A 14,616-nucleotide genomic window follows, 5' to 3' on the forward strand; every position below is an offset into this window, starting at 1 on the left:
TGAAAGCAAGGAGTTCACACAACTGGAAGCAGCAGCAAGATTTTGTCAGGTTGTTAATTACAGCAAACATTGTTTTACATTCTTACCAGACTCACCCCTACTTGCTTTTGAGCATACAAGGGAATGAGGATTGCATTTGATACCTGTAACTGTTACCAATAGACTCTGCAGGACTTTTGTGAAATAAACTTTACCTACCTGGGATTTTCAGGAAAAGACAAATTCAGAAGGTAAATAGCTCTTCCAAATCATACTGAATAGTATTACACTGTCAATAAATCCAGCTGAGAGGTCACAAAAGACAAAATGAATTGAAAAATTGATGGGTTGACAGTCCCAAGAACAGTGAGGTTAGATGTTTAAATAATTAAGTATTAAACAACGATTGCTCACTTTTATACAAAGTTTATTAAGATGTCCAGAAGAGTAAGTTTGAAGAAACATGTAGCAAACATTATTTCAAGAGTACAGGGTCAATGTAAAGCACCTAGAGCATTTGTACAGTTGATAAATAAAAAAACAGTGATAATTACCATCCCTGAGCAAAAGTGCATTTAAATAATAAACAAAATCAGTCAATGTACATCTATGCAGACATAAAATTGTTTAAGTTTGTTAAAAGATGTAGACCTTAAGATAAGCAAATGCAAAGTATGACTTCTAAATGCAAAGTACAACTGTTTTTTGTAAACTCAAATTTTACATTAAAAAAAAAAAAAAATCAAACTACTGACTTCCTCTACAGGCTACTTAGCAGTCATGCTGGATGTGTTTTACTTTGGTTTGACTGATCCTTTACACTGCCTACTGCCATCAACTTTTTTCTTCAATGGAACTGCAGTAACTTCAGTCAATGCCTTTTTCATTACTGAACGTTTCACGTAGTGTGCATTCAGCAATGGTGTGAATCTGAAAGTCAGAATGAACAGCAGTCTCCTCGAACAGTCTGGACTCCAAGCAACAAGAGTAAATTTCAACAAGTTTCAATAACCAACTTCTATTTTCTCCTATCTTCCAAAAAAGAATTTAACACAATGACCTATATAAAATGGTCTAGCAACTAGATGGTGCCCAGGTTTCTCAATATTTAAGTATCTCAGACAAAGTGAACAAAGGGACAATGTTATTTTCCCAGCTGTGTATGGCTAATGGCATTTGATTTAATAACAACCTCTACTGCTGAGGAAGAAAAATAGCAATTTCATTAACAAGCATTGTTATGAACAAAAAGTTAATTTTTTTAGAAGAAAAACATCCTGAACATTGGGAAATAGTATATACAACAAAATAATTAACTCTGTGCTCTTCAGCTCTTGCTTAGTGTTACTATTGTTTGTTCTATTGCTGGTTATGCACAGCTTCATCTCCTGTCTTTGGCTGTGGATAAATTATGTCAGTACAAGGGCAATCTATTTATTTCACTGTTGGCACTAGCAGATTAACAACGATGGAAATTTCAACCAGCTTTCTAGGCCCTTAATCAGATACATATCTTTTTTCAAATACTAACAGATCTGAAATCAAGAAGTTAGATTAACAAAGTATTTCTTCCGTGATAACACATGTATCATTACAAATTTATGGACCAAGAAGTGTCTCCCATGTTGCAAATGTGTAAGTTTAGAAGTTCAAAGAGATTCCAAATATCAGTATTTTAGCTATCACTTGAAATGTAAAAATAATGTATTAAAAAACCCACAACACTTGAATTTGAATATCAATTGTTTTCAAACTAATCAACCTGCTTTAAGCAGGTTGGGCTAGGTGAAATCTGGAGACCCCAGATAGGATTTAAAACCATATATCTGACCCATTACCCGTCTGCTTAGTATTGAATTGCGAATAAAAGCTTTATAAAACAAGCTACGTCACAAATGAAGTGCTTTGTATTACTAAGAGAGAAAAAAACTATCTATCTTTCAATTATTCACTTATCAGTCGCTTTTTCGAAGCCACTGGCTGAACAATGGGTTTATGTCCATTTGATTTATACATCGGGTAGTTAAATAATCAAAAGACTGGAATGTAACTTAAAACAACACCCACTTTACAGGGTAACTGTAACTGGAGTCCTTCACAGAAAGCTGGAAGAGAAGAAAAAACAAATCCAATAAGAAATACTGTAAGGCTATATATACTGCGCAAACTGTATCTTGTATAGTTTGATATTCATTAGTTGGATGACTTTGCATCACCAAGTAATAATTTACAGTATAACAGAATTTACTTGGCTGTTCATACAGAAAAAAATGTTTTCTTCACAAAGTTCAGCTGTTCAGAATATCTGCATTTAGCTTGTACTTCTTACTTTCTATCTCCAAGTACAAATTTATGCAGAATGGTTCTCTTAGTCTACTAATATGAGCAAAGCTCTACCAGACCACAGCACATCCTTTCTCCACCTTTCCAGTGCTCAAACAAAAAGTTGCTAACGACAGAAGGAACAGACATGCATTGAGGAATTTTGCACTAGCAGACGTGACTTGAGCTCCCGTAATAAATTAAAGAAGTTCTGAAATAAGTACCATGTTTTTCAGAAGTCCACAGACAGGGTATGATCTAAGTTAATTAGTTCCTTAAAAGAGTTTTCTTGATATTGAGGAATTGCTGAAAAGGTGTATGACTAGTTTCAGTTCACTTATGCAAGTAAAAGCTGTGTATGTGTGGCTGACCCAGCTGTTAAATATTTTTTCAGTACAATTCTGGCACTACAAGAGGCTATACTCAAAATCCAGCACTGTCACACTCCTCTTGCCGCACTCATGAAAATGCTGGGGGACTCCTTTACTGAAACAGATTTGTGACAGCAGGCAAAAACAGACTTCCTCACACTCCCTTGTGAGCAAGTACAGCAAACAACCTGCTGAAGGAGTCACTTCACTAGCTGATGCAGACGTCAGTGATCAGGGGACGTCTCTTACACTATTACTAAGCTGTATTTAATATCTTCTTTATTAAGCTTTTCAATTTCATGGGATTCATCGGAATAGCATATCCTAACAAAAACGTGAGAACCCCTTTTCAATGTGACAGGTATTGGGAATTAATTTTTCAAGTCAAGAAAATATCTGTTTTTGCCTTAAAAAGGTTGCTTTTTAGGAATATCCAAGAAGTGGACTGTTCACCACAGAAAATGAAAGCAGCATACTTAAAGATAACAAAGAATTTTGATTCAGAGGGGAGAAGAGAGGGAGAAGGAAAGAAAGAGAAGACAGTTGCATATGGACCTTTACAGCTTCTCCCCTTTACTATATGTCAAGCAACTTCCCTAAAAAGAGAAGTCTGGGTAAAAGCTGCAGATATTTGTCCTATACTCCTCAAAGCCATCCACTCTCACTTATCTCTTCTTTTCACTGTCTAAAACTGAATTTTTTGGAAGAGGAAAAGGATATTTGTTGAGGGATTTCTTGAAACAGCCAAAATCCCATTGCTTGTTGTAGCTGAGCAAACCAAGCTACCAGGGCAACTATGAGAAGTTCCCATGACAGTGTTCCCACATCGCCCAATTGAGGAATTCAGAAAAATATTGTTACCAGCAGCTGGCTTCAAGGACAAGGTCTGCGTGACTGCTAATCACAAGGGGGTTGTTTTCTTGCAGGTGGGGTTGTTTTCTTGTAGTTGTTTGTCTGAGTGCTTTTGGCCACTAATCTTGTGTGAAACACTGTCCGCCCCTGTTAAGTTCACTATAAAAGTTAGGCTATTCAGGCAATAAAATGGAGCATGATCTGACTCTACTGGTGTCTTTCAGCTGTGCTTCCTGCAACAGATATTCTTTCCTTTAAGATCCATACATATTAACCAGTAACTCCATTTGCCACAAAATTTCAATATCCTAAAAGCGCACAGAATCCTTGAACTGTTTGTATAACACGAGATAAATACTTTCATGTGCTAAACAATTCTATTATTTACCTGCAGGACTTATCCCAGGAGTGACACAAGCATCACAACACCCATAAACTGAATGAAGAGCAACAAAGGTGTCATAAACGACCAAACAGGCCATAAGGCAACGTTGAAACTGGGAAAAAAAAAAAGAAGAAAGCTTTAGATAAAAGTTCAGTTGTCAAGTTGTGGAAATACCAGGCAAACAAATAAATCATAGTATGAGAAGAAATTAAATTTAAACAATGAAACCTGGAAAAATACTTGTTTCTTTACAACTTGAAAGAATAATAAAAAAAAAAACAACTTATTAAATTGGTAGTTTAGTTTTCTGCTCATTTACTGACAACTCATCCTAGAACACCAGTAACTACTGCAGATTTGTTTTACACTGAGCAAAACCACTCAGACCCATCAGGAGTAAAGATACCTTTTACTTTCAGAATCTCTATATATGAACCATCTGAAAATGAAATACTCTTTGATTTTTCCAATAGGCATGCATGGAAGCTGAGAAAAAAAACACTTATAGTTACAGTCAATTAGAGCCGAGAATGAATTAACTAAATAGAAAGGGGAGGAAGGGGAGAACAATTTATTTTACAACTGATTTTAAAGGATTATGGATATGACTATCTCTAAACTATAGGGAACATTTATCTTTTTCAGTCTTTCTTCCACCACCACCCCACCCCCAGCACTGCAATACTGGTGTTATTCAGACACAGCACCTACACTGAAAGGGACAACCAGCTTTCATACAGAGAGCAAATATACTTGCAGACATAAATAATTTTTCACTCCCATGCACATTTGCTCATTCTGACTCTTCTCATCTCATAAACAAATTACCTCTTACTAAATGTACCATTCTCTGAGAAGACAAACTCTTAAATAAAGCTCATATAAGAATGAGCTGCTGCATACTTTCTATTTATACATATTGTGTTCGATAATGAAGAACTATGCATTAGGAATTGATCAGGTAAAACTTTCTCTGCTAGAGAATATACCTTTAAAGTTTTAAACCTCACAATACAGAAAAGACCCAGTACATCTAAAAGTATACTTACTATACAGCTTCAACTGCTACAGATCTTGCCTCATGAACAAATTTTGAAGGCAGAAGAAATCATGCTGAGTGGAACTAGTACTGTCACCAGTACATTCAGTAAAATTAAGAGGAATGGGCTCAATTTATAAGCATTGTTTATGCAGTTAGACCTGTACAGTTTTAGCAGAAGGTTGTATATATGTGTTTCAACTTACCAAATTGCTGCTGCAATAAAAGTGACTGTTGAGACAGGTATCAGTATGGGATACTGCACATCGTAGTCCTCAATTCCACGATACCACTCAAGATATATTATGCAATAAAAGGCAACAGATAAACAAGCAGCCAATAAGCAACTGCCAGAGGCAAACCACCAACTGTGGTGGGGGGGAAAAAAAAAGCATGTTAAGTATGATCACATTTCAGTTCACATATTAATCTTCATTCTAGGCTAGAAACAGGACAGTACTTGTTAATTACACACATTAGCCTGGAGCTCCTTTACTGTTTCTTAAAATTACTTTTACAAAACACATAACTACTACAGTTTGATTTCACAATGCATCATTCCTGTCATTTACTTTTCCCTCAAATATTTTGGAAATGCAGTGTAGCAGACTTTGTCACAGTGATCTTCTATACTAACACACTAAAAATACCTCATCAGTAATTAAATAAATTAGGCTCCACGGTAACTGTGCTTCTTACCATAAGGTTGACATTACCAATTTTTGTGTAGCAGAAGCATTGTAAAAAGCTTTTAATAAGCCTTCTAGTTTATGAACTCTTAATTTTAAGAGAAAAAATCATGGAAAAAAAAATAAGCTACTGAATAAAACCACAGGGAAATCCAGGATTTCAGATTCATAATTAAAAAAAATAAGTATGTGATTATTTGGAATTGTGCACTTGTGAGCCTATCTGGGAACATAAATCCAGATTAAGATGGGAAAGAAAAACCTGAAACAGCAGTTTCAGAGAAGCTCACAGCATAGAGCTTAGGCCCTGTACATCCTCCATACAATAATGACAATGAGAAAGTTTAAAAGGCACCTCCAGGTGAAGTTATCTGAAAGTGTAACATCTATCAATCCCGCTGATAATAATTTCATGGAAAATAAATAGAATACAAAAAAATATATATAATTATTTTATAGAAATAATTTATTTTCCTGGTCTACTCAAAGAAGTCTACAGAACAAGAGGGAAAAAAAAAAACAACTTCACTAATGTTTTATGATTAATTTCAGCTTTTTTGAAAGTCAAAACTCCAACACTTTCAATAGAATATGCAGTGATTTCTTGTACTTGAGAATAATTTTAAAGGTACAGTATTAAAATGTCTTGCTAATAGAACAAATTTTACACGTACACAGATGGCTCAGTAGAACCTGAAGAAAAAAAAATAACAAAAGATTTATTTTTCTTGAAATCTTACATTTACACATGATATTTACCAAAATTTAATAATAATGACTCAGGGAGTCATCTTGTCCAGCCCCTACACTCAAGCAAGGCCGCTTAGTGCAGGTAGCCCCGGACCATGTCCAGGCAGCTTTTGAGTACTTATAAGGATGGAGACTCCACAACTGGGCAGCCTGTTCCAGTGCTTAGCCACCCTTAAAGTAAAGCACGATGATCTGACGAAACCTCTCGTATTTCAGTTTGTGCTTTTCAGGGCACCCCTGAAAAGAGCCTGGCTCCATCTTCTTTGCCCCATGCCTTTAGGTATTTGTACACATTGATAAGATCCTGCCCCAGCCTTCTCTTCTCCAGGCTGCACAGTCCCAGCTCTCTCTATTCCTATTGTAGATCTTGTTTATCAAAGATTTAAAACACACAGTTCAGATATTTACATCTGAATACAACTAGAACATGAAAACGCAACTTTTCTTTGCAAGAAAAGGTATCTTACCTATCTGCTTGGATAGTTTCTTTAACAGATTTTAAAAAGTCAAAGTAATACGTCACAGCAATTGAAGCCAAAATCCAGAATGCAGAATGAAAATTCAGTCTAGGAGAAGGCTTCTTCTTCTTCTCTACAGCTGTAGATTCTTCTGTAAATACGAACATAATTGTATCACTAAAGCTTGTCATTAAATGCAGTATGATTATACTTAAATGAAACACCATGCTTATCTTTTTAATTATTTAATATTTGGAGATGATTATACTCAGTATAATACATTTTGTACTAGAGAGGAAGCATTCTAAAAAGCTCTGTACATTTATTGAAATAAGAGTCTAAGCAAGGTGCCCTCTGATAAAAATAAACATAAAGCAGTAACAACCAGCACACGCTTTGTCTGCATACCTTTCCGGGAAATTAACAGCTGACTCGGTTAGGAAAGGGGTATTTAACTACTTATGAACAACAGAGCAAACACATTTGAAAGCGCATTTTTTGTGCCTGACAGTAAAAAAAACCTACAATACTCAATAGATACGCTTTGACAAAAAAAAAAAAAAAAAAAAAAAAAAAAAAAAAAGAGGCGAAACAGGTATCACTGAAGTACGGGTGTGTTTGTTTCATACTTTTAAGTTCCTTTATCATTAAAAGTTACTGGTGCTTCATGTGCCTTCAGAGCTATGCTAGCTCCGCACCTCTCTAGATGCATTCCCACCACCTGAACGTACAAACAGCTCTGCTGGAGCTTACAGCCACCCATTTATTTTTATTCATGTTTTTCTTTATTTCCGTTGAGCTTCTTCCCCACCTCCAGAGACGAAGCTGGTCGCAGCCCTGCACCCTCTCGCCCCAGCACGCCCCGGCTGTGCCATGGCTCCGGCCGCTTCTCCCTCACGCCGAGCGAGGGCGGGCGGTGGCGGCGGGCACCTCAGCGGCCGGGGGGCGATGGCACAGCCCCCTCGCTGCTGAGGGCTTCCAGCAGCACCCGTCTGCTTCCGACTTCCCCAAGGGCAGGCACCACAGCCCCAGCCCGTCCCGGCAGCACCCACCGGCCGTCCCGCCGCCCTGGAGCGGCGGCTGCAGCGGCAGGGCGCGGGGCTCTGCCCCTTGCCGCAAATGGCGCCGGAGCCTGGGGAGCGGGTCCCCTAGCTCCCCGCCGGCCTCCATCTTGGGCAGCCCCGGCAGTGACGGCGGGGTGGCAAAGGAAGGGCGGTGGCGGCGCTGCATTTGCGGGCGGAAAGGGTGGCCCGGGCGGCTGCTCTCAGAGAGGGAAGCCATTTTAGGCGGCCATAACTGTAGCCGAAGAAGCTGTCAGCCCTCCGTGTCGGGAAACGGCTTCTACTGCCTGCCGCGGCGGCGCGTGGGTGCAGAGGGAGGGTGCTGGGGGTGCAGGCAGTCAGGTAATGGCGGCTGCTAGCGAGGAGCACTGTGTGCCCTTCACCTCACAGAGCCTCAGTGTCATGGCACTGCCGGGCCAAAGGGAGGCTCCCGGGGTGGTTCTGTAACAACACCAAATTGCATCGAGCTGTAGCAGCCTTCTGCTTCACCACCACCCACCCATCTCACTGTAGGCACAGCCTTGAAAATATTAGACTCCCAACTCAGCTTTAAATCTGGCTCTTGCCCTCTAGAAATGAGAGTTTTCTTATACTTGTTTTTTGGTCTTCAGGGTTGGAGTGGTAAAGAAAAACACAGAAAATATTGCAGTGAGTTGTGTGTTCAAAAATAATCCCTCAGGCAGGTTCTAGCTATGTGTGCCTTAAAATTTCATCTGGATTATTTCTTTCTTGAATTCTCTCCTGATAAAATTAGATTTTTTCCTTATTTTTTATTCCTAAAGGAATTCATAAAAATCCTGCATTATGTCTAGAGAACAAAAATGTGTATTATTATGAGTACAGCTCTAGTAAATGCTGGCTCTGGTAATAGTCCAGTAATAGAACTCAGTAGTGTCAAGAGTTACACTAATCCCCACTGAAAGTAGTGAACGCTATGGTATGTATCCAAATGTACAATACAGACCTGTTTTCTCAAAACAATTAAAAAATAAGAAAAGTAGGGGAAAAAATGCGAGACTGGGTAGCATATAAGTATTTTGACCTTCACGTTTTGCAGCCCATATACTCTCAATGACAGCAGTGATTTAAATAGTACAGGAGTCAAATATATATTTTTTTTCTATTCAGTAAAAGCTCAGATTTGTATAAGGTAGATTGAAAAAAATAATAATTTCAGTATGTGTTTTACTTAACAAAAGAAGATTTATACTCCTAGCTGTATAGAAATTGAAGTTCAAAGCAAATGCTTTGTTACCCGATTATACTTTTCATGAGTATTTTCAAGTATTTTTCATGAAAACAGTGAGTACGAGAAATATGTTGTTTTCACATACCACAGTCATTCCTTGCATGCTGCATGGCTTTCATCAAGATAGAAGTTTTGCAGATACTTCTGTTGCTTCATGTTGAGAAAACAGGCAAAGCAAAAAGAATGGCATGTAGGCTGTGATTAAATATATATTTTATCAGTAAACCTTTAGTTTACTAAAGTTAGTTTTGTTTACAGGCCGTCAGAAGGGTGGAAACTAAATAGTATACAGGCTAGATGTGCTCTGACCTGCAACGAGTAATGTTTTTAAGCACTTCTAAACCTCTTGATTAACTAATGACCTTGTCAAGTGCCTTTTGAAGTGGATATTAAAAACTGGGATAAGTCTTGATGAAATAATAGGCCTTCTGCTGATATAGTCTAATTCTGTACAGCAGCCTTACAACTCAGTACACTTAAATTCTTAAATTGGTGTAACTATTGTAATGATAACCCTAAAAGTGCTTATGGCCAAGTTTTTCAATATATGTAACTAACACTTTTTCTTATATTTGGTTTGAGTTGTAGGTGCTGAAATAATGGAAAATTTGGGTTAATCTGTGTGTTTTGCTAGTAGAAGAGTAACGCTTGCTCTTTGTGTATATTCAGTTGAACAGCATGACTGCACAGCTCATCAGCGTGCACTTAGCTCCAGCACCTGCTGTATCCTGCCCAGCATAAGGGTGAAACAAGGCATAGGAGTTATGATGAGGGAATTGTGGACAATAATTTGCAGTGATAAAGGAATTTATTTGAAAGAAATTCAAAGGAATTTGAGGCTTCATTAGTTAAGCTACTCAAGGCATATATTTTAAAAAGACAAGTCCTGCACCTGAACTGACATAATCAAAGAGCCAAGGAAAAGAGAAGGCTCAGGGAGGTCCTCACCTCAGTATTCCAGTACTAAAAAGTTGGCTTCAAAAAAGAGGGAAGTACTCCCTTCACAAGGAGAAATATGGAAAAGGCAAGGGGAAAAGGTTACAAGCTATATCGGGAGACATTTTTGTCTTGAAATAAGAAATTTTTATTTATTTATTTATTTATTAAACAGAACAATCACTGGAACAAACTCTGCTTATGTGGTGCAACCCACTTATGTGGTGAAATCCCCATCAGCAGAGACTTTCAAGATGCAGTTTGCCAAATTGTTGGATAATCTCATCTAGGTTCCCTTTTCCCATAAAGGGTTGGACCTGGTGATCTGTCGAGGTCCCTTCCAACCTGAGCTGTTCTATGATTCTATTTTCATGTAACCTGGTATGTAGATATACTACATTGCATAATCTACCTGTAGGTGTTAACTTTTCAGCAAAGTGGCTGCAAATTAGCAGCAAAGTGGCTGCTAATTTCCTAAATATCCTATCACCAATTTTACAGATGAGTGAGGCTCTAGTGGTGAACTAAGCAAGGTTTCTGGTTATTCTTTATTACTTTGCATTGACTCTTTTGAGTACATTCAGCCGGAAAGATAAAAAGATGGAATGTTGTTTTGTTTTGTTTTCTGCTTTCATTTGCATCTGAATTTTACATGAGCTATGTCATAGTAGAAATTGTTTTTCCTATCCTTAGAACGTGTCTTACATAAGGATCAACCACATCACAGTCTTTACTGACTACAGTAATTATTTTTCATTTAGATCAATTGAATATTTTAAATTTAACAGATCATGGGAGCCTCTGAGCTCAGCTTTCTTAGCAATGAAATAGAGGTTTCTTTGTTTTACCTCCTTTGAGAAGTGATTACCTCAGCCTTCACTTTCATGTTAGTGATTCAAATAAGAAACAAAGGAAATCATGCATTCTCTTTGCAAAAGCTATCCAAAGGAAATATCTTTGATTTAAATGCAGTAATTAAATAAATGTGTGTTTGAAAAGGTTAAGATACATTAGTGTTGTAAACTGAAGACTCCTGTTTACCTACAGAGTAGGTATTGTGCAAAGAGCTGAAATGAGAGCTTCCCGTCCCTGACTCACTGTTGACCTTAACCTGGACCACTCATGTTCAGTGTTTGTAGAGCTGAGATGTTTTCTGTGATCTTTTCACAGAGCTTCCCTGATTCAGACGTTATTAATCTGTTAAAGAATAGATAGTGATCAGGAGCTGAACTGAGACTGTTACATAATCAACAACATAATTAACAAAGCGTCTGAACAATGGGCATGTTATAGGTGATTAATTCTTGCCAATGAAAATTTAAGAATTCCTGTAGAAATGTTAGGGAGTATTTTAAAATATGGTGCTTTGTCTGAAAAATGTAGATCACACTCTGTGAAAGGAATTTGTGAATTTGAAGATTCTGTGAAGGAAACGTACAAAGGTTGGAGTTAACAGCAATTTAATTAAAATAATTGCAAGTTAACAGCAATTTTTGTGTTATATATTTTCCTCATCTTTCACAACTTGACTTGTGTCCCTGTTTTCAGAAACTCATTTCAACATCTTCAGGTTCTTTTATTTTAAGTAACAAATAATGTTTCTAAATTATTTGAGAGTTTTTAAATATTCAAGTTTTGCAGTTATGAATGAAAGATGAATTTTGTGATCTAATTATATATATCTTAAATTATTTTTCTTGGTGCATGCTGAGTATTTGCCATTCACTGGCTAGTTGTTTTAATGTTGATTTAAAGTAACTCTTAATGATGCACGAGTGAAATCTTATATTCCTTGACTGGGTTCATATAAATTTTAGAATTAGATTTCTCAGTTACTCTCTCACTTTTAGAAAGTCAAATTAGTTTTCTGATATTCTAGTAAATATTGTTACTTTTTCCCTATTACAAAAGTCATTAACTAAATGTGCCCAAATGCTGTTTGTTGACAAGAAACCTGAATGAAATTTTCTTAATTTCTTACCTAAGTAGGACATTTTTAGTTAAAGGAGATTGCCTGTAATGTAGGTGTGTTCTTCATTTTGAGGAGTGAATGTGCAATATTTTCTGTGCTTTCTGTTCATGAACTAAGAAATAATACAGTAAGTAGTAACTGTCTGCTTCCCCCATCAGGACTAAAAAGATCACATGGGTGATGATTCTCCATGTGTTCTGAACATTGTGCTTCGATTCAAGCATTGCATCTGCTTACGCTGGGTGAAAAAGTAAATGCATTGTCTAACTCATCCAGGTAAGACAGCCTTCAAATAGTACTGCTGTTTTCTTGCTTTCATCTAGCATTCCTTTATTTTAAATTCAGTACAATGGAAAAAATCAGCAAAGGACTGAAAGCATGTGATGTTGTTAGTAACTTAACGCAGATCTGAAACACAACCAAAGGTTAAAATTCAACCTAATCCGAATGTTGTACATACACAAACCATTGAACTCAAGTTGAATTCTCAGGTGAGTATTAAATGACTGCAGCCCTGAACTCACCCTTAAGGAAGGAAACAATGCATCTAATAGTGTTTGATATGGACAATGCACTACCTTTAAGCATGCAAACGTTTGAACTTCATGAGGAAGAAGAAGGCAGAAAAGATAAAGACTGTTAAAAAGGGGAAGAAGGCATCTAAGAGAATTGAAAAACAATGCACCACATAATGTAATCTGATTGTTAATATGTTATTCTTCACCTTGAAAGCTGTCGATGCAAATTACAAAAATGTAGCTGTTCCAGAACATTACGCTAGTCTGAAATATCCATTTGATGGAAGACAACACCTTTAATTATCCTTGTTGAAAATCTCAAGTAGCTTCAATGTTTGACTCTTGCCTTTTGCTATAATCTGTATTAAGAATATATGTTCCAGCTTGGATCTTCAAATGTGTAAAAAATAAATAAAAATCTCTTAGAAGTCGGTAAGTAAATCTTCCTATTGTGTCTCCTAAATAATTTCTTGAATTTAGTTTCACTTAACTATGCTTACTTTCTTAGTAAGAGACAATGACTCTCAAAATGTTTTCCCAAGACTACAGTTTAATGATACAAAGCATTTGGCAGCAATACTCCACCTATAATTGTTCTTGACTACTCAGTACCAAGTAGTGGTATATAATACCTCTCAGATAGAGGATTTGATCTGGTTTTAAAAGCCTGTGAAAAAATGCAGGGGACAGCAGAGAGGCAAAAGCAAATGGCCAGATGTAGGAGGGTGGGAAAGGGAAAACTTGTGAATTACTGAAACCGATTTCCTCACTGAGGAAAATGCCTGTGCAGCCATGCACATCTGTAACACTATGGCAAAATTTTCATACTTAGTGCATTTAGGAACATCCTACAGTATAAATTTTTTTTTGAGTAATGAGAGCATATCTAATTATTTCAGGAAGACTATGTATCAGTTGTGGGTATGGGCATTTGGGCATTCAGATTTATTGTTCATAGAACTTTCTGCTTTGTTTACACTTGATGCTTACTCCTTACTCTAGGAGTATTGGTCTATTTAGACTTGATGCTTTATTTTTATATTGCTAGAGGCTAGCTTTTTTTTTTTTTTTTTTTTTTTTTTTTTTTTTTTTTTTTAGGCTGCTGGTAGCATATTAGCTATTTGGGGGGATGGTCTAATGCCCTCACTGCCTTTGATTTGACTGCAGCAATGAAATACAGACAAAGCTGCTTAGGCATATGGATGTCTCTGCTGCAAGATTGGAAAGTACAGATGATTTTCATAATGTGTACAGCATGGAAGTCATCTCTTGCTGTTTGTTTGGTTGTGTTTGTTTGTTTTTATTATTATTTTTATTCATCCTTCACAGTACGTTACCACTTATGTGTTCTGTAGGGTCAGTTTTTCATTTATTTTGACCCAGCATCCTGAGAGGACAACAGAGTTAAAGGGAACTGACAGTGCTGTAATGTAGAAGGGGAGAGAGAAACATGTTGGTATGAAAACAAAATTCAGCAATATGTCAATGTGAAGCTGGAAGATGCTTGTGTTGTTTTGGCTAATTGCCTGCTACTGTTCTGCCTAATCTGCTTAAGATTAACGTGTTTTTAAGAACATACAACTAAGACAGGGTTCGTATTTTTTTCCTCTCATAGAAATATTGCCCAGTATAAACTCTGAAATCACTCACTGTTCACCTAAAAGCTGAATTTTCAAAGGTGTAGAATAGGTCATAGAATTTTGCAGCAGCAAGAAAGAAAGAGGAAACACATTTCATGGTGTAAAACAGGGAAACTGTAGGAACAAAGGATCCATAATATACCTTGTAGTAAATGGTAGAGTGGATAGATGGGAAAAAAATCAATAAACCCTGTAAGCATAAGAAATGTCTGTACAATTCAGTAAAAGCTTTTACACTGGCAATTGATTTTGAAGTCCAAGGCAGAAACACTGGTAAAATAAGTATTGGCTTCAGTCAGTGAAGCACTTGCTTTAATGGTTTAAAAAGAAAAGTCTACGAGAAAATTCTGGTCCAGTCTCACCCACAAAAAACATTGGATTTGTCATGCATGGAT

At 37.0% G+C, this 14,616-nt stretch overlaps 1 protein-coding gene across 2 annotated transcripts; it reads right to left on the minus strand.

Annotated features, from left to right (window-relative positions):
- Positions 1 to 395: 395 nt before the first annotated feature.
- Positions 396 to 8,098, minus strand: TMEM128 (transmembrane protein 128). 2 transcript variants are annotated; one of them, XM_082759438.1, is made up of 5 exons: positions 7,898 to 8,098; positions 6,855 to 6,996; positions 5,155 to 5,316; positions 3,913 to 4,021; positions 396 to 2,084 (listed from the first exon to the last, which is right to left on the minus strand). In XM_082759438.1, exons 1-4 carry the CDS (start codon positions 8,073 to 8,075, stop codon positions 3,922 to 3,924), a joined length of 582 nt encoding a protein of 193 aa, XP_082615564.1. In that variant the 5' UTR covers positions 8,076 to 8,098; the 3' UTR covers positions 396 to 2,084; positions 3,913 to 3,921. The 2 variants fall into 2 exon arrangements, with proteins under 2 accessions (XP_082615564.1, XP_082615565.1); XM_082759439.1 differs by lacking the exon at positions 7,898 to 8,098 and adding an exon at positions 7,657 to 7,874.
- Positions 8,099 to 14,616: the final 6,518 nt, after the last annotated feature.

The sequence above is a fragment of the Aythya marila genome (assembly GCF_965140915.1).
Source record: "Aythya marila genome assembly, chromosome: 4".
In the NCBI taxonomy this organism is placed as follows: domain Eukaryota; kingdom Metazoa; phylum Chordata; class Aves; order Anseriformes; family Anatidae; genus Aythya; species Aythya marila.

What these genes read in the sequence shown, in the direction of transcription:
- TMEM128 (XM_082759438.1), bottom strand. Translation starts at nt 8,075, where the DNA reads ATGCAGCGCCGCCACCGCCCTTCCTTTGCCACCCCGCCGTCACTGCCG. An exon ending in CCAGGGCGGCGGGACGGCCG is followed by an intron (nt 6,997 to 7,897) that starts GTGGGTGCTGCC and finishes TCGTATTTACAG; the next exon opens with AAGAATCTACAGCTGTAGAG. An exon ending in TTTATTGCAGCAGCAATTTG is followed by an intron (nt 4,022 to 5,154) that starts GTAAGTTGAAAC and finishes TTTTTTTCCCAG; the next exon opens with TTTCAACGTTGCCTTATGGC.